The sequence below is a fragment of the Chionomys nivalis genome, chromosome 1 (assembly GCF_950005125.1).
Source record: "Chionomys nivalis chromosome 1, mChiNiv1.1, whole genome shotgun sequence".
Taxonomy (NCBI): domain Eukaryota; kingdom Metazoa; phylum Chordata; class Mammalia; order Rodentia; family Cricetidae; genus Chionomys; species Chionomys nivalis.
In genome coordinates, this window is record NC_080086.1 from 102,850,939 (window position 1) to 102,866,906 (window position 15,968).

General features: G+C 49.4%; 1 protein-coding gene across 2 annotated transcripts in view; it reads right to left on the reverse strand.

Annotated features, from left to right (window-relative positions):
• Positions 1–3,411: 3,411 nt before the first annotated feature.
• Hpcal1 (hippocalcin like 1) overlaps positions 3,412–15,968 on the reverse strand; it is a 106,549-nt gene continuing 93,992 nt past the window's right edge. For both annotated transcript variants that reach the window (XM_057790655.1, XM_057790663.1), the window contains exons 3-5: positions 10,214–10,615; positions 8,785–8,890; positions 3,412–4,367 (exon numbers count right to left, since the gene is read on the reverse strand). In XM_057790655.1, coding sequence (XP_057646638.1) covers positions 4,270–4,367; positions 8,785–8,890; positions 10,214–10,591 — 582 coding nt within the window. In that variant the 5' untranslated portion in view covers positions 10,592–10,615 and the 3' untranslated portion in view covers positions 3,412–4,269. The remainder of the gene's footprint in view (positions 4,368–8,784; positions 8,891–10,213; positions 10,616–15,968) is intronic.

The following is a 15,968-nucleotide window of genomic DNA, read 5'->3' on the forward strand; positions in this document are numbered from 1 at the left end:
TTCAGAACCCGTGGTTCTGGTGAGAAGGGATTGCAGGACCAGCTACGGTTAACTAGACACCAGCACCTCTGAGGCAAACTGCTGCTTCACTGGGACAACACTGCCCAGCTCTGATTTAGAAGAGGCCAGCATTGCTGAGGTGAACTCTGCTGGGAAGTGTTTCCTTGGGGTCGAGCATGTAGAAGCTGGGTCCAGCGCGGGGAAGGCCGTGTGCATCTCAGGCTGGCCGCTGAACTTGGTGATGTGTTTTCCATGTGGTAGTGATTTGGGCTGCAGGAAACTGCAGGGTTGAAGGCACCATAGAGAGAAACTGAGGCTCAGCACCATATAGCAGGATTGGAGTTCCTGAAGAGAGGCCAGGAGATCATTCATTGGTAGAGGGGCAGCCTCATTGCAGAGGACTGCTGTGGGACGATGCTCTTGTACCCCATAAAGATTTGTCACTTGTGCTGGGTTAATAAAATACTGATTGGCCAGTAGCTAGGCAGGAAGTATAGGTGGGGTGACCAGAACAGGAGAATTTGGGAAGAGGAAAGGCTTAGATTGCAGTTGCCACTTAGATGGCAGAGGAAGCAAGATGAAAATGCCTCATGTGGCTAAAAATAGGTAAGAATTATGGGCTAATTTAAGTGTAAGAGCTTGTTAATAATAAGCCTGAGCTAATAGACCAAACAGTTTATAATGAATATAAGCCTCTGTGTGTTTCTTTGTGACTGAACAACTGTGGGATCAGGTGGGACAGGAACCTCTGTCTACAGTGTGCTCTCTCAGCACACCGGATAGTAGATCTGTCAAGGAAAGTGGCAGATGCAGGGTGGATCCAGCCTGAGTCCACGAGAGAAGCTGTTTGTATGCTGTGATGCCAGAATTAGAGTTGCTTAAGCCCTTTGGAGCCCAGAAGATTGTAAGTTCTAGATGTTAGATATTGACTGGGGTTTTGTTTTGATTTGATTGTGGCTCTTCTCTCTTGAGTGAGAAAGTATTTAACTTGTTTTTGATTTATGTAGGAACCTATGGCTAAGAGATTTGGAATTTTTTTATTTATTGAGCTAACATTTTTCTCTGCCCCCCCCTTCCTGCCTCTCCCCTCCTCCCTTCAATCCTCCCCCAAGGTTCCCATGCTCCCAATTTACTCAAGAGATCTTGTCTTTTTATACTTTCTACTTTCCATGTAGATCTATGTAAATCTCTCTTAGTGTCCGTATTGTTTAAGTTCTCTGGGATTGTGGTTTGTAGGCTGGATTTCTTTGCTTTATGTTTAAAAACCACCTATGAGTGAGTACATGTGATAATTGTCTTTCCATGTCTGGGTTACCTCACTTAAAATGTTTTCTAGCTCCATCCATTTTCTTGCAAAATTCAAGCTGTCGTTATTTTTTTCTGCTGTGTAGTACTCCATTGTGTAAATGTACCATATTTTCCTTATCCATTCTTCAATCGAGGGTCATTTAGGTTGTTTCCAGGTTCTATGACAAACAAAGCTGCTATGAACATAGTTGAGCACATGTCCTTGTGGTACGATTGAGCATCCTTTGGATATATACCCAAAAGTGGTATTACTGGGTCTTGAGGAAGGTTGTTTCCTAATTTTCTGAGAAATCACCACACTGACATCCAAAGGGATTGTACCAGCTTGCATTCCTACCAGCAATGCAGAAGTGTTCCCTTTACCCCACATCCTCTCCAGCATAAGTTATCATCAGTGTTTTAGATTTTGGCCATTCTTACAGGTGTAAGATGGAATCTCAGAGTTGTTTTTACTGTTGAACATTTCCTTAAGTGTTTTTCAGCCATTTTAGATTCCTCTGTTGAGAGTTCTCTGTTTAGATCTGTATTCCATTTTTTTTTATTGGTTTATGTGATCTTTTGGTGTCCAATTTCTTGAGTTCTTTTTATATTTTAGAGATCAGACCTCTGTCTGATGTGGAGTTAGTGAAGATCTTTTCCCATTCTGTAGGCTGTCATTTTATCTTGTTGACTGTGTCCTTTGCTTTACAGAAGCTTTTCAGTTTCAGGAGGTCCCAATTATTAATAGTTTCTCTCAGTGTCTGTGCTGCTGGGGTTCTATTTAGGAAGTGGTTCCCTGTGCCAATGCATTCAAGTGTACTTCCCACTTTCTCTTCTATAAGGTTCAGTGTGGCTGGCTTTATGTTGAGGTCTTTAATCCATTTGGACTTGAATTTTGTGCATGGTGATGGATATGGGTCTATTTTCATTTTTCTACATGTTGATATCCAGTTATACCAGCACCACTTGTTCAGTATGCTTTCTTTTTTCCATTTGATATTTTTTGCTTCTTTATCAAAGATCAGGTGTTTGAAGATGTGTGGATTGATATCTGGGTCTTCTATTCAGTTCCATTGGTCCTCCTGTCTGTTCTTATGCCAGAGATTTGGGATTTTTAAAGAGAACTTGGACATTTAAAGTGTTAAAACTTTTTTAAGGATTATTGAGACTTTAAATGCTGGAATGTGTTTTATATAGTAATACTGATATTAACATAAGGTCTTGGGAATTAAAATATGAAAGCTTGTAGTTTAATAGTGATGTATTTGTGCCAAGTTGATAAGGAGTCAATTGTGCTGGTTTGGGTGTTTTGGTCCACTTGACATAGCCAGGCATCATCTGGGTAGAGGGAAACCTCCACAGGTGGTTCTCTGTGAGTCTGAGGTCAGCTTCATAAGCTCCATGCCACCCAAGCCTACAGTGATAACATGCCTCAAAAAAACAAAACAGCGCCCCCCCCCCCATCTGAAACCAACCAAAAAAACCTGCTGAGAAAATGCCTCCATCAGATTGGCACGCAGGCAAGTCTGCGGGGCATTTTCTTGAGTAGTTGACGTGGAGGTGCCACCCCCTGGAAAAGGGTCCTAGGCAGGCCTGGGGTGTTGAAAAGGCTCAGCCATGAAGAGCACATGCTACTCTTGCTTGAGTTCCTGCCCACACGGCGTTGGCTGCTATGATGTGGAGCTGTGGCTGAACTCAACCATCTATCTGCGAGTTGCTTTTGGCCATCGGGTTTCATCACATCAATAGTGACCCTGGCTAAGACAGTGGGGAACACGGAAGGAGGCAGCGACTTGCTCTCAATGGCTTCAGGGCACAAGAGGTGAACATCCCCATGGCAGACATAGGGATGGCACCAGAGGAGGCACAGAACCCAGGTCTGCCTCCTCACAGTAGCACTGATGTCCCTGAGCCGCACCTGCTCTCTTGGACGTGGCATCCCTGCTACCTTGATGATTAAGTCAGAGGGGGAGAGGAAGCGAGGGAGGCAGCATGCCACAATCAGAAGTCAGACCTGCCAAGAACAGCCATCCTTTATTTTCAGAGTTCTTTCTTGGCATTGGGCAGATACTGCCAAACAGGCGTAGAAGATGTATAGACACAGTGGTGACTACGGGGTGCCCCAGGGGCTGTGTTCAACAACAGCTGGATGCCAAGGACCCATTTTTGCTAAAGATAGGAGAGGGGAAGAACCATGACAGGGTGCTCATGGCAAAGTAGGAAACTCGCAGGCCTTGGTTTATTTGATCACTTTAATATGCCAGACCAATCAACAGGAAGGACGAAGCACACACAGATATCTGTATTCGCAGCACGGAGGGCAGATGTTCATAGCCCTGGGCATGCATGTATCTCCTGTGGAATCGGGCAAATCAAGAATGCATAAATACCACAGCATAGCCAGACTTGGGGAGGGGGGAACACAGGCCACGGGGGACCATGCTTCAAAGGTAGTCAGAGGCATTAAATACAGGGCCTAAACATTACAGTCCACTTCACCGTACATGTAACTCATATAGTAAAAGGAAGGAGACCACGGTATATACGTGCAAGTGGCTTTGGTCAGAGAAAATGAACAAGGGAGGTGGAACCATGCACTGGAAGGGCTTGCCTGTCTACTCCCCATCTTCTTCATCCCCACCCAGCCCACAAAGTCACGTGGGATCGTGTAAGACTCTGAAAAGTCCAGCCTGGTATCCGTGATAGCCTCGAGGCCCATTGTGGGCAGGGGGTACCCGACAGCCAAGAACACTTGAACCCTTGGAAGGAACCGGCCTGGACTGGAGGGGAGGGACATTGAACTGGTCAGGTAGGGGGGGAGCCGAGTTGGCCAGGCCAGGCGGGTGTGATGTGCTGCCTGGACCCAGGTCCCAGGAGAGCAGGAGAGATCAGAGATCACGGAGGAATCCACTTTTGCAAGCAAAGCTGAAGATGGCAGGACAAGCCTGTGTTTCTCCGCAACTGTCCCAAAGCCCATTCCCCTTAGAACTGGCTAGCGCTGCTGGGGTCGCACTGCAGCAACCGGACAATGGACGGGTCACTCTTGGCACCTTTGATGAATTCTTCCAGAGATAGCTTGCCTGGGGGTCAGAGCGGGAGAAAGAGGATTAGCCTGTGCTCTTTTGTTTTTTGAGCGTCTAAAGGAGATAGGACCTCAGGTCCGTCTGGAACCTTCTGGAAAATGGACAATGTCCACTCTCCATCCACTTCTAGAGCACTTACAATTCTTTTTACATATGAGTACACACATTTACTGTGTGTGGGCATACATGTCATCTGAGCATACATGTGTCTCGAGGAAAACTTGCAGGACTTGGTTCTCCTTGCACCATGTAAATGTAGTTCCTGGGGGTCGAAAGCAAATCATCAGGTTTGGTATGGAACTCTAGGTCTGAAGGAAGCTGCCAGCCCTGCCTGGAGAGTCAGGCACTGGGACGGCTGAGGGCAAACCATGGGTACTGGTCAAATTCCATTTCTGTTCCTAGGCTAAAATCCCTTGACCAATTCAGGGGTGATGACACATGCCTTTAGTTCAAGCACTCGGGAGGCAGAGATGGAGACAGGTGGGTCTCTTGAGTTCAAGGCCAGTCTGGTTTACAGAGTGAGTTCCAGGATAGTCAGGGCTACATAGAGAAACCCTGTGTTTTGGTGGGGAGGGGGGATTTCCTGACCAAAAGCAACTTAGGAGAGGAGGGTTTCCTTGGCTTAGGTCATAGCTCGTCACTGCAGGGAGTCAGTCTTTTAAGGCCTCACAGGACAGAGAGAATGACTGCATGGGTGCTTGGCTGCCTGCTGTCTCCTTTCACCTCGTGGTCCAGCCCCCCCCCCTCCCGCCTAGAGAGTGGTGATGGGCCTTCCCATCTCAATTAACCATCAAGACAATCCCAACAGGCATGCCCACAGGCTGACGAGATCTAGAGCAGGACGGTTCTCAACCTTCTTGATGCTGTGACCCTTTAAGATGGTTCCTCGCTTTGTGTACCCCCAACTATAAAAGTATTTTTGTTGCTACTTCATAACTGTTATGAATCGTAATGTAAATATCGGATGGTCTTAGGTGCCACTGATTTTTTTTTTTTTTTTTTTTGGTTTTTCGAGACAGGGTTTCTCTGTGGTTTTGGAGCCTGTCCTGGAACTAGCTCTTGTAGACCAGGATGGCCTCGAACTCCCAGAGATGCGCCTGCCTCTGCCTCCCCAGTGCTGGGATTAAAGGCGTGTGCCACCACCGCCCGGCGGGCCACTGATTTTTTTTTTTGTTTTGTTTTTCAAGATAGGGTTTCTCAGTGTAGCCTTAGCTGTCCTCTGTAAGTCAGGCTGGCCTCGAACTTGCAGAGATCCACCTGCCTTTGCCTCCCCAGTGCTGGGATTAAAGGTGTGCACCACCACCATCCAGCGAAGAGAACCACTGATCTTAATTCTTCATTAAGACTCTCTTCTGAGCTGGGAGGTCGTGGCACAGGCCTTTAATTCCAGCAGGGGCAGGCAGATCTTGGAGTTCAAGGCCAGTCTGGTCTACAGAGTGAGATCCTGGACAGCCAGAGCGACCCAGAAATTTCTATCTCTAAAAAAAACAAACAAAAAAGATTCTCTTCTGGGGCTAGCGAGAGGGCTCCACAGTTCAGAACACTTGCTGCTTTTGCAGAGGACCTGGCTTCAGTTCCCAATATCCACATGGTGGCTCACAACCATTTGTAACTCCAATTCCAGGGGACCCAGTGCTCTTCTGGCTTCCATGGGCACCAGACATACAACACAGTATACAAACATTCAAGCAAATACCTATATACAAAATAAATAATCTTGCAGGGTGATGGTGGCACATGCCTTCAGCCCCAGCATTCAGGAGGCAGAGGCAGGTGGATCTGAGTTCAAGGCCAGTCTGGTCTACAGAGTGAGTTCCAGGACAGCTAGGCCATTACACAAAGAAACCCTGTCTTGAAAAACCAAAAAACAAATAACCTTTAAAAAAAATCCGGGTGGTGGTGGTGCACGCCTTTAATCCTAGCACTCCAGTAGGCTGAGGCGGGTGGATCTCTGAGCGGTCAAGGCCAGCCTGGTCTGGTCTATAAGAGCTAGTTCCAGGACAGGTTCCAAAAGCTACAGAGAAACCCTGTCTTGAAAAACCAAGAAAAAAGAAAGGCCTGTTGTTGAGTTGGCAGTTAAAGCTAACCATCACAGTGCCTCCTACTGTAGACCCTGGCCAGTTCCAGGGGATGAGTTGTAACTCCACCCACCTTTGCTGCCCTCCTATCTGGACCCAGCTTCCTGTAGCCCCGCCTCCTCCCTTCTTGAGCATTAGCAACTGGCCACTGGCTAACAGGAACGATTTCTTTGTCCAGTGGCTTCCATAGGGAAACAAACAACTGGGACACGTACAGTCCCCACTGTCCACCATCCCCTCTGAAGCTGGCGAGATTCCTGGCCTTGACAATCAGGAACAACAGCCATAGCTTTTTGTTGTTGTTGTTTTTTCAAGGCAGGGTTTCTCTGTCAGCCACAGCTTTTTATTAGAGTGTGCCATCCACGCGAAGTGAGCCATTGGCATGGTGCCGCTTTAGCCTCATACCCACGCAAGTGGGGTTCTCCCCATTTCGCGGAGAGGAAGGCGAAGCCTCAATATGGTGTGTCAGAATCAAAGCCTTGGAGCCATGATAGACAAGAGAGTGAAGGATATTTTTTGAGACCAGCCCAGAGGCTGTCTGCTTTGTGTGTGAACGTGTTTTGAAAGCATTTCCTCGCTGTCTGAAGAGCTGTCTGCGGTTCCACGGGAACCTCGTGTCCTGCTGAGCGCCGGCCTCGGCTCACCTGCGCAGAGCACTCAAGGCCCTGCACGGCACTTGCCTGTGCATTAGCGTACACTGAATCTCAGCACAACCCAGGGAGCCTTTTTTCCCTTAATGTTGCATTTCTTGGTGGAACAAAAGCCAATCAGTCGTGGCTCTACAAAGCCACGACAGGCCAAATCAGCGCACCGCGAGCGGCTACCTCACCCTTGCTTTTGTCCTACAAGAAACAGTCAAGGAGGCCGGGCGGTGGTGGTGGTGCACGCCTTTAATCCCAGCACTTGGGAGGCAGAGGCAGGCGGATCTCTGAGTTCGAGACCAGCCTGGTCTACAAGAGCTAGTTCCAGGACAAGCTCCAAAACCACAGAGAAACCCTGTCTCGAAAAACCAAAACAAACAAACAAACAAAAAAAAACCAGTCAAGGCAAAGGAAGACATAAGCCATGTCCTCGTGGACTGCTCCCCAATTTTTTTTTTTTTTTTTTTTTTTGCCTTTCAAGACAGGGTTTTTCTCTGTGGCTTTGGAGCCTGTCCTGGAACTAGCTCTTGTAGACAAGGCTGGTCTCAAACTCACAGAGATCTGCCTGCCTCTGCCTCCCGAGTACTGGGATTAAAGGCGTGCACCACCACCGCCCCGCGAGACCTGCCTTTTTGCAGCCATGGTAGGACCTCAAAGTCCTTGGTACTATGGCCACAGACAGATTAGGCTTCCATGCCTGATGACCCCCACGAGTGCCAGGGGTGCCTTGCATCTCAGGGTGATAGCAAGAAGCCTGGCCAGCTCCGCAGGATCCCAGGACACAAAAGTCCTCTGAGTCTCTCACCTCTCAGACCATCAGTATCCTTGCCTCTCCTCCCTAAATATACTTGTGGGAATAGTAAAACCACTCTCTCCGTTAACATGTGGGCTGGCTAATTCCATGTCCGCTTGATACAAGCTATAGCTATCAGAGAAGAGGGAGCCTCAATTGAGAAAATGCCTCCATTAGATCTTTCTATAAGCAAGTTTGTAGGGTTTTTTTTTTTCTTCTTCTTCTGTTTTCTAAAGACTAGGTTTCTCTGTGTAGCGTTGGCTGTCCTGGAACTCACTTTATGGACCAGGCTGTCCTGGAACTCAGAGATCTGTCTGTCTTTCTCTGCCTTTGCCTCCCATGTGCTGGGATTAAAGGTGTGTGCTACCATGCCTGGCCAGCAGGTCATTTTCTTAATTAGTGATCGATGGGGAAGGGCCCAGCTCATTGTAGGTGGAAAGAAAGCAGACTGAGCAAGCCATGATGAGCAAGTCAGGAAGCAGCTCCCCTCCATGGCCTCTGTACCAGTTCCTGCCTCCAGGTTCCTGCCCTGCTGAGTTCCTGTCCTGCCTTCCTTTCGTGATGATCTGCTTTGCGGAGCTACGGGCGGAATAAACCCTTTCCTTTCCCAGTTGCTTCTGGTCATAGTGTTTCATCGCAGTAACAGCCCAACTAAGTCAACACGCATGAAGCCTACAGCTCAGAGGGACCAGGGACATGCCCATTGTCGGGTGCAGGGTAGATGTCCCTGACCCTGAATTCCAGTCTTCCTTCAGCACAGCTGAATCAAGTGGGAGGGGAAAGGGGCAGGGCCAGCTTGGGAGGGTCAGGGCCGCAGAGGGCACATCCCAAATACATCTGTGCCAGCAACAGTTGCACCCAAACATCCAGTGCTCGCCATCCCCCGGCCCCCACGTCCCTACCGTCATTGTTTGTGTCCATCTGCCTGAAGATCTTGTCTGTTCGCTTCTCCGGCGTGGACTCGTCTTCGGGCATCTTCATCACGGAGGACACCATCTTGTAGATGGCCTGCAAAGGAGCATTCATGAGTGCACTCAGAAGGACGGAGGACGGCACAGACAGGGCTGAGCGCTCCCTCTCTGTGGCGGGACCCTTCTCCGATCAGAACAAACCACAGAGACAAGATGATGGGCAAAGAGTCGGAAAAGTTAGGCGGTGTCTAAGAGCACAGGATACAGCTCTGCTGGGATGGTGGAGTAACAGGACTCCCGGGCGAGGACAGTGTTCGAAAGGTACAATGGATCTAGGGGGCTGGTAATGCTAAGGGGGGAGGTCACAGGGGCAAATACAGTAAGCCCTGCCCACCTGTGGGTCCTGCACCTGCAGATTCAACAAACCGCAGATGGGAAATATTCTGGAAAAAGAAATATTACTGGAGGTGCAGACTTTTTCTTATTCCCTAATAATACAATGTAGTATTAGCACCTGTACCTGCTGGGCCTAGCATTTATCTGCTTATTCATCTATTCCTTTATTTACTCGTGTGTGTGTGTGGAGATCAGAGACTGCTTGTGGGACTTGGACCGCTTGCCCTGTGTGGGTCCTGGGAATCGAACTCAGGCTGTCAGGCTTGGCAGCAAGCACCTTTCTCTACAGAACCACCCCACTGTCCCAGACATAGAGATGATTTAAAGCACCAAGGCAGAAGGATGCAGGGGGCACATGAGCATTGGTGCCACACAGGACTTCCCACTCTGAGTTCTACAGGAGACCCCAACCTACATAGAAAGCTAAATTGTGTAAGTTATACATCTGTGTGCAAAGACACCCATGCAGAGGCCAGAGGGGAAATACTGGTGTCCACCTCGTTCCCTTTTGTTTTTGACTGAACCTGAAGCTTGTCATTTGTGTTAGGCAGTCTAGGCAACAAGCTTCTGGGACAGGATTTACCTGTCCCCTAGTTCTAGGGTTACAGACATGCTCACCCACTCCTGACTTTTACATGGGTGCTGGGATTTGAACTCTGGACTTCACGCTTGGGCATCAAGTGCTCTTACCCACTGAGCCATTTCTCCAATTCTTGCTCTGAAAATTCTCAAGCAATCACTTATCTAAGCCTCAGATCTCATTAAAAGCAGAAAATGACCTGTTTTTATAGGATTGGGGGATAAGCCTGATTGACGAGCTCGGTGGGGGCCTGATGTCTAGCAAGCGATCGATGAAAGCCTGGCTTTTATCATTATTTTTTTGCAAGGGCCTGCAGCCCTTTAGTGTACATGGGAGCAAGGGAGCAGAGGAGTGAGCTGGTATCATGGTGATAATAAAGAGTACAGGGCTGGGCATGGGGGTGCTGCCTGCCCATGCTCCATCTGGCCCTGCCAATGCCAGTACCTGAACTATCTCCAGCATTTCACTGCGGCTGATGTAGCCATTGCCGTCCAGGTCGTACATGCTGAAGGCCCACTTGAGCTTCTGCTCCAGCTTGCCCCGAGAGGTCACACTCAGCGCGATGATGAACTCCCGGAAGTCGATGGTGCCGTCGCTGTTGGTGTCAAAGGTGCGAAAGACGTGCTCAGCGAACTTGGAGGCGTCGCCGTAGGGGAAGAAGTTGGCGTAGATCTTCTTGAATTCGTCCACCGTCAGGTGGCCGGTGGGACAGTCCTTGAGGAAGCCCTTGTACCACTCCTGCAGCTCGTGGTCGGTGAACTCCGTGTGCTCCCGCAGGTCCTGCAGGACTTCAGGCCGCAGCTTGCTGTTCTGCTTGCCCATGGCAGCTGGCAGTGGAGACTAAGCCTGCAAGACACAAGGTCAGCTGTGGATGCCTGGGACCCAAGGTCCGGCTTCCTATCATATCCCACCACCAAGCTGGCTAAGCAAGGTCCCCTGTGTGTCCAGTGCCACGGGCTGGAGGAATTCAAGACCATGATGGTGCAAACTCCGACTCTGAGCATGTCTTGGATGCCTCTGGTCAGAAAGTATACAATGGTTTTACACAACATGCCAGACAACAGAACACTCCAAGAAGAAAGAAAGACCATCCTTTGGAATAAGACAAACCTTCTGCTTATGAGCTTGGGCAAAAGGGCAACATGAACCCAACTCAGATCCTTTGCTCTGAATGGCTACGTTTTCTCTTGGGGCATTGTGTGTGTGCGGTTCATGTTACAGATACACTTGTTAATGCCACATAGTAAATGATGCTTTGACAGGTGGGTAGTGGTGGCCTATGTTCCCATCTAACACAGCTCGGTTACATTTATAGGCAGACTGCCATCCATCCTAAGTGAACTCAGGGAACGGTTAATGATGGCTGAGAGCGGGTGCCTGGCTCTGGCCTTTGGAAGCTTTACTTCACTTATCAACACACCTAATTCTCTAAGCAATGCTGGTTATCAACCCCATTTCTACCCAGATTGTCTGGGAGAAGTAGCATTTCACGGGGACTCGGATATTCTTAATAGAGAGGCTTCAGATCCTCCCAGACCCCATGCCCCCTGCCCACCATCGACCAGGAAAGGTCACCAGCCAACATCATGCTGTTTTTATCCCGAGGAGAGAGGCACCTGGAAGCCTGTAGGGAGTCCCCACTCTTTATTCTGCATGAGATATTGCTCTAGCAGGGAGGATCTAGAATTAGCATCGATCGGGGAATGTCGGTCTGAATGTTAACAGTTGAAACAGGCCCCCGTGGACATCCAGGCCTGTGCTCCATCGGAAAGCCTTTCCCACTCAGTCTCCCGCGAGGCCTACGTGTGAGATGCTGGGGTAATTTGCCGCTGGACATTAACTGCTTTCACTTCACTTCCTCAAGTTTGCTTTCTTCCTTCGGCAGTAACACAAGCACAGGGCTCAGCCAGTTTTGGCTTATAAAGAACGAGTGTGGGTAGGCGTCCCCTTCCCAAGTCTCAAAGGAAGCCACTCTGAACTGTTTCGAGGCTCATGAATTCCAAACAAGATGTGCTGGATCCTGTTAAGGGGGATGAGACCCACACACTTCAGTATTGTTCATCACATCTGTCCCCTTTCTTCACCTCCCTCCCAGGTTGTTGGCTTTGTATATACATTTTATTTTACTTATCTATATGACTATGATACCTTTAAACTTCCTTGTCCAACACAGACACCTTGATAGTGCCTTTGAAAACACAGACTTATCTAAACACACCTCCCGCCTATACAGATAACTGGTGCCCACAAACATCTCAAATGTCCATTGTATCCTATTAAGAAATAGTTGTCTTTTAAGCTGACTGGCACACACCTGGAATTCCAGAACTGGAGGGTGCAGGCAGGAGGGTCAGGAGTTCAAAGCCAGTCTGGGCTACTTGAGACCCAGTCCGAGAGAGAACTTATATGAGAGCACGTGACAAATGCTGCCATTTGAGAATGCAACAAAGGCAGACATACCTGGGTGTGGAGGCCACCTCAGGAAGAACTTACTAGAAATGGGAACATTGGCTGAGGATGAGAGAGGGCTGGATAGATAGGGACCTTGAATGTTTTTTTGCTGTGTTCTCCTTTGTAATTTTATTTATTAATTGATGTTTTCTGATATAGGGTCTCCTGTAGCCCAGGCTGGCCTCAAACTCACAATGTAGCTGAGTAATTTTTACACTCCTCACCTTCCAGGGGTCACAGGTGTGTGCCACCATGCCTGGCTGTGTCAGCAACTTTAAGAATGCTGAACTGTGTCCGTGTTTTCTTTTTTTTCTCTTCTTCAATGTTTTAAGAATATTTATTTGAGGGGCTAGAGAGATGGCTTAGAGGTTAAAAGCACTGACTGCTCTTCCGGAGGTCCTGAGTTCAATTCCCAGCAACCACATGGTGGCTCACAACCATCTGTAATGAGATCTGGTGCCCTCTTCTGGCCTGCAGGTATACATGGAGGCTGAACATTGTGTAGATAATAAATAAATCTTTAAAAAAAAAAAAAAGCCGGGCGGTGGTGGCACATGCCTTTAATCCCAGCACTCAGGAGGCAGAGGCAGGCGGATCTCTGGGAGATCGAGGCCAGCCTGGTCTACAAGAGCTAGTTCCGGGATGGGTACCAAAGCTACAGAGAAACCCTGTCTCAAAAAACCAAAAAAAAAAAAAAAAATTTATTTGATGTGTATGATAGTTGTATTTGTATATGGCGTGCGTGCCTGGTACCTACAGGGGCCAGACTAGGAGGCCGGATCCCCTGGAACTAGAGTTACAGAAGTTGTGAGCCACTTTGTGGGTATTTGTAGTAGAGAATTCTGGAAGTGGGATGGTGTGCTCTTTACATCGGCATAAATAATATGAGAGGTCACGCCCAGGTGGGCGGGTAACTTGTAGGAATTAGAAACTAAGTGAACTGGGGTCCTCTGCAAAGAACAGCAAGAACCATGTCTCCAACTCGGTCCCTTAGTTTACACCGTCTATTCAAGGAACAAACACACAAGCCACAGGAGCCCAGCCTCTGTTCCTTGGCTGGGGTGTCAAGTCTAAGAACCTCCAGACTGACAGAACAGGACCGTCTAGGCTCAGCCCTGTCTGGAAGGGGCTTCAGACTGAGGACAGGGAATGTGACGAGGAAGTAGAACACCGGGTGGTGGCTCACACCTTTTAATCCCAGCACCCCGGAGGCAGAAGCAAGCAGATCTCTGTGAGTTCAAGGTCAGCCAGGGCTACACAGAGAAAAGCAGAAGTAGGGTGCTGGAAGACCTCATAAAGAGACACAGAGTCTCTCCCTGTGATGACTAAGTGCCAGATTTTTTCTCTTTCTATACTCAGCTCCCGGCTCACAGCCCCGCTTCGATGGGGGAGGGGGTGTTTACAGCCCCCTCTTTCTGCTTCACCTACAGGTCCACCTTAAATCAGCCAACCTCTCCCTGGCCGATGACCAGAAGTTACATCCACATCTGCACAGGAGCCCACTGAGGCCACCTTCTCCAGCTGCAGGAGGACAGATGTGGTCACTGAGGGGTCACAGCAGGCCTAAGGTGAGCACCCAGCTGCCCTCCAGGGGGCCCACTACCCAGGGCTCTGACTCACCCCACCAGTCGGAGTAAGAGCACGTTGGGATTCTTTGGGAAGAGATAGCAATGCCCTAGTTTTATTGGGGGTGATTCATTTTGGAAACTCAATTAACAAGACGCACATAAAACTGAAGCCACACCGGAACACGGAAGTGGGGATAAGAATAGGGCCTATGACAATGGGAAGGCAGTGCACTTGGAGAGGACTGGTCTAAAGAATCCCTAAGCAGAGTAGGATAAGAGGTCTAAAAAGGAGCTGCCCAGGGGTCCTCTAGGAATAGGATTGGGAAGGGAGGGAGGGAACTGAAATATCCGGAGGAAAGGGCTCAAGAGGGTGGCTGCCAGGACGTCACTCTCAGTGGCGGGCCCTCAGTAAGCCCTCAGGCTAGAGATACAACTGTACGAAACAGAACAGGGAAGAGGTTAGGGTCAGAGGAGGTGAGAGGCAGGGAAGCAGGGTTGGACTGAGCTGGGGGGTGGGAGCTCCTGCTCAGAAACTAATATTGGGGATAGCTGGTCCTAGACCCAGAGGAACTGTGTGGCTACAAGGCCCTGGCCACTGAACCATTCTCATGGGGAGACTTACAATGTGTCTGGGGACTAGGGTCCACTAGACATTTCACATATCAGACACATCCTGCTAACAAGGATGCTGAACCCCAGGGAGCTGCAGAACCTCTCATTCCAGCTTGCCTGGCTATGGGACTGTGTGGGCAGGGCAGTCCTAGGGAGGGTAATGCGGTCCTAGCTGCACTGCTGTCACAGCCTGCCCAGTGCCTGTGACTCCTCTTCCTGATCAGCCGCCCTACACAGCCTGGCCGCAGCCCCTTGGTTTCCAGCTCACGTGCTCAGCATCCCCTTGCTTCGTTGAACACACGCCGCTGCTGTGTCGGTGATTTATCATCCTACGGATGCTACCAAAATGCCAAGCTCCTCGCACCCGCTCTGCGGATGTCTGCAGAGAGGAAGCCACCGTGTAGAGAGCCTCGGTGTTTGCTGGAGGACATGCTTGCTTTCCGGACTCCTTCCCAAGTATCCCAGAGGCAGCAGCTCCTGACCTCAGCGCTGTGCCTCTGCCCACCCTTCATTATCTTCCCGCTGTCAGGCTGCTTGGCAGAATAGGTGGGGTGCTTTGTGTTGGTTTGGGACACTCTTGCTGTTGTGGATATGGTACACACACCCTTGCTCTCAGACTTCAACATTTTGGGGACAGGAAGGTCTTTAACAAAGCTCGCAACCCAGTAGAGCCCAAGTGGCCCTCTTTGGATGCAAAGATGAAGGTTCAAAGATACCACTCAGGAGCCTCCAAATCATGCATCAGGGCTATTCTTGAGGCTCCGAGGCTCCAGGGATGTAGAACAGGGAAGAGGACCAGTCTGGGCCTCAGGACTAGCTCTGAGAAGATCAATGGCTTTAAGTTCTGCTCCTGCATCCACATTTCTTCAAAGAAAGAGGTACCAATGAAAACAAGTCTGTCTGTCTTAAGAACCCAGGACTGACAGCATAAGCCGTATGGATACAGAAGAAGAGAGGGTAAGACTGGCCCTTTTCTGTAACTTCAGTAAAGAAGGGCACCTGACAAAGCCCCAGCCCTGGAGGACTACATGGAGCAGAGTCCTCCCACCCTGCCAGGCCCCACTGTATCTACATGGACAAACACAGCTCACTGATGCCCAGCGCTGCTGAGATGCATGCATGTCCAGCAGCCAGCCAGCCTGAGTCACAGAAACCCTCAGCTCACATGTGATCAGCGACAGGGACACCCTTCTGACTCCAAAGGGGAGGAGGATTCTGTACAGAGACTTGAGACAGAGGAACACAGAGAATAGGATAACCGGAGCGCCGAAGTGATGGTAAGAAAGCAGACTCTCTGCAGCAAGAGCCCCACACCCATCCTTTCTGGCACGTGGAACCTTGGGCTACTAAGACAGCTTTTGGGTAGCTCTCCAGAGAAGCCCATGCTCCAGCGGGTGGGCAGGGCCTGACTCAGCATTTCCTAGTCTCTCAGGCTCTTGTAGAGAATCTTGAGTCACCTCGGGTTGTAGTCCCTACTCTCTAGTGCCCTGGGCTCCTAAGGCACATTCCTAGGCAGAGAACTAGGTGGTTTGCCTAGGAAAATGGCATTAAGAGTCAAAACGGAAGGC